General features: G+C 39.6%; 1 protein-coding gene across 2 annotated transcripts in view; it reads right to left on the bottom strand.

The window, feature by feature from the left end:
- Positions 1 to 685: 685 nt before the first annotated feature.
- EIF1AX (eukaryotic translation initiation factor 1A X-linked) overlaps positions 686 to 9,154 on the bottom strand; it is a 15,811-nt gene continuing 7,342 nt past the window's right edge. The window contains exons 3-6 of one of the 2 annotated variants that reach the window (XM_006146680.2): positions 8,604 to 8,707; positions 7,308 to 7,358; positions 2,691 to 2,772; positions 686 to 834 (exon numbers count right to left, since the gene is read on the bottom strand). In XM_006146680.2, coding sequence (XP_006146742.1) covers positions 701 to 834; positions 2,691 to 2,772; positions 7,308 to 7,358; positions 8,604 to 8,707 — 371 coding nt within the window. In that variant the 3' untranslated portion in view covers positions 686 to 700. Of the gene's footprint in view, positions 835 to 2,690; positions 2,773 to 7,307; positions 7,359 to 8,603; positions 8,822 to 9,154 lie in introns of those variants that run through there. The other variant, XM_014587117.2, reaches the window with a different exon arrangement.

Here is a 9,154-nt window from a genome sequence, read left to right on the forward strand (position 1 = left end):
GAGGAGAATGGAGATGGAACTGCTGTGTGACCTTCTCCCCACCCCCGAGGTGACTTCTTGCTTCCTGTCTCTTTGTCTCTGTCTCTCCAGGTGAGCATATGCTCCCTTTAGCAAAAATCTATCTCTCAAATAAATAAATAAAAATTAAATAAATAATTATTTAAAAGGAACAAATTTGAATTTTATTCAAATGTAGTGTAATAGCAGAACCGTAGTAAGGAATTTACAGTTATGGGCATTACTGTTTTATTAATAATAAAATACATAATTGGTAACAGGCCTCCATTTTAAACAAGGTTTTTCAGTGTAGGCTGTAACTCTAATACTTCATATCCAGTTGGTTCAAACAAGACTGAACTTACTAATATTAATAATATTTTCAACCAAGAAGGCATGTTTCCTTTGATAACACTGTGTATTTTCAATCGTCTACTAAATTTCTTAAGAGCTATCTCTTGAGACAATTAATCAAGTTATGATTAGAGTGCACGACATTCATACTGCCAAAGAAAATACTCTTTTCAAGAAACATTAAAGAATTTTAAGAATCCTCAAAATAAAAACAGCTTGACCAGTTGTCTCCTACACAATACTGAGTATTTTAATTCATGAACAAATATCAAAATATACCCTTATTTAAGTATACCACATTTTTAGAATTAAAGGAAGTTAGAAAAAAGACCTGGTCTCTGTGGATAATTCATAAACAAAACCCAGAAAACTCAAGGTTGTATCTACTTACATCATCGATGTCTTCGTCATCATCTCCAATGTCATCAAACTGAATTTCATCATCATCTCCAGGACCAAATGTATCAGTTTCATTGATTTTAGCTAAAGACACAATAACAAATATACTCGTATAATCAAGATGTTATTAAAATGAGTAACTGCCCACTAAAAAAAAAAGTGGGTGTGACATCAAATACTGAACTATAAAAGGAAGTTCTTACAAACCATCCTGGGGATTTAATTCAAAGTTTCACCAACAAAAAAGTCTTCCTAACATCTAAGGACCCTACTATTCAGACCAATATTGTATACAACTGAATGCTTTGTTCACAAAGGCTGTATTTAAGTTAGGCTCTAACTACAGTACTTCTTAAAGCTACAACAACTTTCAAGAATGCTCCAAGAAGGGTTGGAACACATTCTAATAACTTATTTCCTTGGGATGAGAAGAGCTGGTTCATTAATCATCAGAAAGACTCATTAACTAGAAAGATTTGGTCAAATCATTCCAATCCATAAATAACATAAACCAGGAAGTGCTAGTCCCATTCCCAGATATACAGATAAAAGGGCCAACTCTGGTGCAGCAGTAATGTGATGCTCAAGAAAAGCTGGATCCCACATGACAGCTGATTTGAATCCCTAGTCCTGTCAGCCTTAAGCATGTAGGGCACACTCCCAAGTGACTAAGATCAAATGGGCTGGAAGACTGGAGGAAGCAGACTTGGGCATGACCAGATCCTGTGGTAGAGGGTGCGCATACTTACCTACCTACCTACGTACTTCCCCCCTCCTCTCTCCCATATGTACACATATGCAATCTATCTGAATAAAAAACAAAAACAAAACAAAAAACAACAAAAAAAAAGAAGTTCATGGAAAAATGAAATTAAAGAACCAGTTCATATTGGTATAACAAAGTCTTTAAAATCCATGGATAACTTTTTCATAATAGCATTTTCCATGAACTTATTGAAGACTCCCTGTACTTGCATTTTCTGGTTTGGTGATATCAAGTAAAAACTTGCAGCCCAGCCCAGCTGCCATGGTAGAGTGGTAATGCTAGCAATCTATAGTGCTGGAAGCCACATGGCAACTGTGGTTCGGATCCTGGGTGAGCCTGAAACACACAGGCTGTGTACAAGCATCCAGGATCCTGCAGAGCTGGAGGGCTGAGGAAAGGGGAACCCAGTGTGACATGATCCTAGTAAGGGTGCTTTCTCTCACATGAGCGTGCAAATGTTTTCTATCATAAAAAACAAAACCAAAAAACCCACATAACTTTTGGCAGGATTTAAGCTTAATTATATCGTTTTTATAAAATATAATGGCGCTCAAAATGAAAATAACTGCCAAATGAAAATGCAGGCTTATGAGATAGTATGTCAAGTATATTTTCTCTTTGATGAAGTTATAACAGACTTATCTCTAAGTTTTCTGCATTAAAAAAATGCATCGTTTTTTTGGAGGGAAACAAAGAATGTTGGTTTAAAAAAGTCTGCAGGACACAATACAAGAATTCGGTGGGTTGACTTTTTGATAAAACTCAACAGTACCTAATTATCATCTTCACATTTTATATAAATAAACACAACAGTCTCTTGAAGAAATTTTTGAATAAATACAGTAACAAAACTTCTTTGACTGGCATTAGGTAGAAGCCCAGGGCTCATGGTATATCTCCAAAAATGTATTTATTTGGAACAGAATTCTGGTAACTTCTTTCCTACAGTATCTAAGTATTATGAAATATAATCAGGCATACTTAAAACGAATCAATTAGGCACAAAAGTAAACACACAAAATTCTACAAAAATTCCTTTACCTAAACACTAACAGATAACCTAAATGCCGTATGACAACTAACAATTTGGACACTTATCAATGTGGTGATATGATGCTCTCCCAGGCTGGGCCTAAGTTGGACAAGGGGAAAAAACTAAATACCCAGATATTACCATGCTCAGGAAGCTCTCCATATGCCTTCAGACTCCTGGCTTCATCTGCATTGTATTTTAAAATCACATCGGCTTTGTTATCCTTAGAGAAAAAGTTAACTTTTAGAATTGATTATGCCAAAATATTATCAGTTATTTTGTAAAATTTTTTTCCGACTGAAAAGTTAAATTTCACTTTTTAAAAAACCCTTCTCCCTTTTCTTAAATTCTAAAGTTTTCTCACACCCTCTGAGAAACATTCATGAGTTTAACCCAATGGAAGATTACATACATAACTTAAGAAAGATACTTGCCAATCTCACTTGGCTAGGAGCCAAACTGTCCAGACTCAATCTTTTAGATTATTCACTATTACTCTCATTAGAAATATTCTGAAATACAAAAATTCTCTGGGACCCATTTTTTTTTTTTAAGAGATTTGTTTGCTATAAGGTAGGGTATGTGCACTTGCTGGAGAGACAGAGAGAGAGAAATTACCCCCTAGGGGGATAGCCATGCTACAATCCCTTCTCCTCCATTCATCTCTTGGGATTTTGGGCATGTATGCACATGCCCCTGGCGTGAGTTTTAAGCCACAGGGTCTGGGACTTGAGCCACAGCCAACTACGTGAGTGTCCAGTAACATAACCATTATACCATCTGCTGGTCCTGGGATCCCAATTTTCAATGTAATCCAAACACACAGTAAACTCAGCTCTGTGGCACAGCAGTAATGAGCTGCTATGGGGAAGTGGGATCCCAATGGCAACTGTGCACCTTAAAACACACCAGATTTGTGTCTGAGTGTTCAGGATTTGTCTGGCTGGCTGGAGGAAGGAGATTCTGGGTTGTGACCTGATTCTATGGAGGGTGCTCTTCTCTCACAAGTGTGGGCACATATGCCATGTCATAAATAAAGGAAAAATATGTTAAGAAAGCTGACGGGACCAGCAGTTAGCGTAATGGCTATGTTGCTGGACTCCCACGTAGTCGACCATGGTTCAAGTCCCAGATCCGGTGGCTTAAAACTCACTCTGGGCGCGTGTGCATGCGTGCCCAAGATCCCGAGAGGAGAAGGGATTGTGGCGTGGCCATCCCTCCTGGGGGGTGATTTTTCGCTTTCTGTGTCTCTGTCTGGCAAGCGCACGCACCCTATAGCAAACCCCGCCCCCCAAAAGAAAGCTGAGACTGGTATTACAGCCTAAATTGATAAATTTTTCTATCTATCTGCGTTTCATGAGGCATGTTCTCTATTAGAATTTCCCATTTTCACATCTCTTGAAAACAGGTAAAAAGATCAAAGGTGAAGCCCAAATATTTGTATTTTTAAAAGTTCTTGGGGGTGGGGGCAGCATTTGTTGTGGTGGTTAAGGCGCTGTACTCCCACATGGCCCACTGTAGTTCAAATCCCAGACCTGACAGTTTGAAAAATCATGCTGGGTGGTGTGTATACTTGCATGTCCAAAATCCTGAAAGGAGAATGGATAAGGGACTGTGGTGTGGCCAGCCCCGCAGTGGGTGATTTCTCACTTTCCCTTTCACTAGCTCTGTCTCTCAGGTGAGCACCCGCACTCTATGGCAAATAAATACATACATACACACATACGTACATACATACATAAATAAAGTTAGTTCTCTGGGTGTTTTTTGGTGTAAACATTCTGCTGAGAAAAACAGTTCACCTTTGAACACGGGTCTAAGATATGCAGACCCCCTGATACACAGGCATTTTTTAGCAAATATAATGGGAACAGCACAGTACTGCAAATGCATTTCTCTTCCTTAGGACTTTCCTAATAACATTGCTTTCCCCAGTTTATCATAAGAACACAGTATCTAATACATAATCTATAAAACAACTGTTAATTGTTTATACTATTAGTAAGGCTGGTAGTTAATAGCAGGTTACTAGTTATTAAGTTTTTGAGGAATTAAAAGTTATAAATGGTAGGTCAGTCAGTAGTGTAGTGGTTAAGGTCCTGGATCCAGCAGATTGAAAAACACGCCAGATGCACATACGTGTGTACCCAAAATCCCAAGAGGAAAATGGACAAGAAGGGACTGTAACATAGCCATCCTCTTGCAGATGTATGTATGTATGTGTTTTAAGTCTCACTTTCCCTCTTTCTCTCCCTGGTAAGTGCATGCAACCTATGGCAGAACTAAAAAAAAAGTTTTATGTGGATTTTTAACTGCCTGTGAGGGTCAGTATCCCAAACTCCCACATTAATCAAGGGTCAGCTGTATTGTCTTAGAATGTTTATACACTTCCCCATTTGAAAAGAACCCCATTTGGTTAAGGGAGAAAACCAATTGCTTCAACTTCACAGGCAATGTGTTCAAAGTAGCACTTCTTAACTGCTAAGTATATACAGAAACTCATGGAGCTCTTCTTAAGATGCATATTCTGTCTGACTGAGAAAGTGTGGAGTAGAGTGTTAGAATCTGCGCTTTAACAAGCTCCCAGAAGACAGCAATGCTACTGATCTCTGGACTACCCTTTAAGTGGCAGGGGCATAGATGAAAGACCATGAGAGATTAGGATTCAAGAATTGGTCCTGGTTGTCACTTTATAGCCAGAATATCATTCCTTTTAGAATCCTGGAATCCTTATCTGTCAAATAGAGACTTAATTATTCCTATTTCTGGCATAACTAATTCTTCCTACTTTTGGGTCATCGTTAGATCAAAACATGATGATAGACATTAAAATGGTATGAATAGGGCTAGCAGGTGGCATGGTGGTTAGGTGCTGAACTCTTACATGGCTGACCATGGTTCATGGTTCAAGTACTAGACCCAGGAGCTTGAAAATCATGCTAAGAGGCAGCAGGTGGTGTGGTTGTCCTGGACCTGGCAGGTTGCTTTTTTACTTTTTCTCTCTGTGTCTCTCGCTGGTGAGCGTGTATGCCCTGTGGCAAATTTGGGGGGGAAAATCAGTAATAGGAATAATGATAAATTAAAAAAAAACCCCAAAACAGAAAATCATGTTGAGCACATGTCTGTGCATGCCCCCAAATCCCTAGAGAATGGAGAAGAGATTTGCAGAGTTGCCATACCCCCTGGGGGTGATTTCTCACTTTTCCTCTCTCCGTCTCTCTCCAGTGAGTGCACGTGCCTTATGGCAAAAACCTTAAAAAAATATATTGATATGAACATACCAGCTTTTTCCACATTGGTACTACTGATTATTTTGAGATGGACACTTACTGGGTGCTGTCCTGTACACTGTAGCCATCACTTCTGGCCTTAATCTACTATATGCCGGTAGCATGGCACCCCTCCCCCAGGTGTGAAAATCAGTGAGTTAAAGTGAAGATTTTAATCCTTATTCTGAAATACATGTAATTTTTAAAAAATCAAATTATAATCAAGACTATAAAAAGAGATATTGTTGGGGGCTAGCAGACAGCACAGAGGTTAAACATGGTTGGATCCTGCATGGCCGACTGTGCAGTTTTGAGTCCCTCGACCTGGTGGCTTAAAAAAACACTCTGGATGTGTGTACATGCCTGAATGGAGAAGGGACTGTAGCGTGGCCACCCGCTCCATCCGAGGGGTGATTTTCCACTTTCCCTCTCTGTCTCTCTCCTGTGAGCACGCAGGCCTAGCAAAAATGGGGGTGGGAGGGTAGGGAGATTGACACAATTGTAACAATTGAGTTACAATAAGTGGAAATCAAATGGATTTCACAGACCCACAGTGAGTATGGAGATCTTGAAGGGCACTTACCATTCTTTCCTAAGTATTCATTCAACTGATAGCACATACTTACGTCATTATGTGTACTGTAATTACTTGTTTGCCTGTCTAATTCTTTTCACTACCAGGCTATGAACCTTTTGTGGGATAAAATCTTGGCTTATTTAGCTGTATCCCTTACAAGTAATAGTTCCCAGATTTTTTTTTTTTTTTGGGGGGGGGGGGGTTTTTTTTTTTTTTTTTTTTTGCTATAGGGCGCATGGGCTCAACAGACCCCCAGGGGGAGGTCCATGCCTCAATCCCTTCTCCTCCATTCTCCTCTCGGGATCTTGGGCATGCATGCACATGGGCCCGGCGTTAGTTTTAAGCCACCGGGTCCGGGACGCATACCACGGTCGACTACATGGGAGTCCAGTGACATAGCCATTACGCTAACTGCTGGTCCCTTCTAGTTCCCAGATTTTGATTTGAAAAACTTCGAAAAAAATTAGAGGTCCAACATGTGTTATTTTTATTTTGCTAACTAAAAATACAAATAAAACCACTACTATATAATATCAATCATTCCTAAAAAAGGGTAACTTTAAACACTAACTAAAAAGGAAAAAGGACCATTTAGCTTCATAAAAACTTCATATATTGGGACCATCAGGTAGTGTGGTGGTTAAGGTGCTGGACACTCTCACATGGCTGACCATGGTTTGAGTCTCAGACCTGGTGGCTTGTTTTCTCACCTTCTCTATCTCTCTCTGTTCAAATTAAAAATAAATGAATGAATAGTTAAATAAATTCTTAAAAAAACAAACAAAACTTCACATATTGAATCTACAAACTGGTATTTAGGAACCACAATCCCTGGAATATCTAGCACTATGCCTAAATCACAACTGGCTCATCGAATTCAAGCACGTAACCAATAAATAAGTTAATTTTTACCTGATAGTCTCGGAGACCAACCAATATAATGTCTGAGGTATTTATCCAAACCTATAAAAGAAAAGTCACTCCATGTTATATTTAAAGGTCAAGAACAAAAACAAAACCTCCAGATGTATGGGCATGCCCAAATCCCAATGAGATGGAGAAATGTAGAGGGATCATGGCATAATCATCATGCCCCACCGGGGTTGCTTTCTCCCTTTCCCTTTCTCTTGAGTGCATGTGCTCTTTGGTAAATTGAAAGAGAGAGGAATTTAAGAGATTTTTTATTGTGAACCACTTCAAGAAGTTAGTTATCAATTACATGAGAATACAAAAAGTGGGCTTATCTCTTTTCCTCTTTTCTGTCTTCCACTTACCCACCCAGACAAAGCTCCAAAAACCCCTTTGGAATGATCAACACACCAAATAAAAAGGGGGACCTCCCCCAAAAGTCAGAGCTGGGACTTTTAACCAATCTAATTAATCAATCAGCCTGAGTACCTACTGTAAAGATGAATCGATCATTAATTTTCAAAGCCCTCCAATCGTGATCATATTCAGGAAATTTAACAGGAGACTTATTTAGCATAATTCATATTCACATTTTTAAAATACTCTTTAAAACAATTCCCTCAGCCTCTAAGCTGGCATCCAAACAAGGGCAGCATCCTACAATGAACTATCAGGTCTAAGTCTTGAAATTCAAATTTGAGGGGGAGGAAGTGTTTTCCTTTCACAACATTAATATTTTAAGAGTAGGGCTCCCTGTTTTGTAGAATGTCCCCTAATTTGGATTTGCTGTTCCTTATGATTTAGATTTTGGCTAAACATTTTGGGCAGGGAACAACACAAGTGATGCAAATGATTCTTTTTTTTTTTTTTTTGAGAGATTTTCACTATAGGGCGCGTGTGCTCACCAGACAGAGAAAGACAGAAAGCGAGAAATCACCCCCCAGGGGGGATGGTCACACCGCAATCCCTTCTCCTCCATTCTCTTCTCGGGATCTTGGGCATGCACGCACACACGCCAGGCGTGAGTTTTAAGCCACCGGGTCCGGGACGTGAACCGCAGTCAACTACGTGGGAGTACAGTGACATAGCCATTATGCTAACTGCTGGTTCCCACAAATGATTCTTTATACAGCAAAATTTTTATGAAATTATTAAGGAATCTCTTCTTTGACTTTCAGGTAAACTACTGTTTACCTAATGTATCTTTTGACAATTTATAAAATTAGGTCCTTGGGCTATAAAAATTGTTGATATTTTTTCCCTAACCAATTTTATATTAAAGTAAATCCCCACACTTACCTTTTTTCTCAACTTTCCTCTGATGTGACATAACCTCTTTACACCATCAAAACACATTGCTTCTAATCGTCCATTTCCCAACATTTTGATTACCTGAGCATATTCTTGTCCATCTTCTTTAAAGACTAGCTCTCTTTTTTCAGATTCATTCTCATTTTTACCTCTGCACCTATTTTTACCTCCTTTATCTTTATTCTTGGGCATGGCGGGGATGGCGGCCTCAAAGAGTCTCCGACTTGTCTCCAGGTGGCTCCAGCGGCTGTGGTGACCCCTCCGAAGGGTGACACAAGGGGGTAGAGGGCACATGTGCTCTGGGGGGAGGGAGGAAGTGAGAAAGCACTCTGCCTCGTGGTGGATGGTCAAACCACAATTCCTTCTCCATTTCTCCTTTCTTTTGGGGTCTTGGGGATGGACACACACATGCCTGGTATGTTTTTTTTTCAAGCTACTTGGCCCAGGACTCAACTGAATTGTGGTTGGTCCTGTGAGATCCAGCTGCCTTAACCACCAAGCCACAGGCTGGGCCTCTCTACTCCTTACTGCCCCCTTAA

The sequence above is a fragment of the Tupaia chinensis genome, unplaced genomic scaffold (genome assembly GCF_000334495.1).
Source record: "Tupaia chinensis unplaced genomic scaffold, TupChi_1.0 Scaffold000184_1, whole genome shotgun sequence".
Lineage (NCBI taxonomy): Eukaryota > Metazoa > Chordata > Mammalia > Scandentia > Tupaiidae > Tupaia > Tupaia belangeri.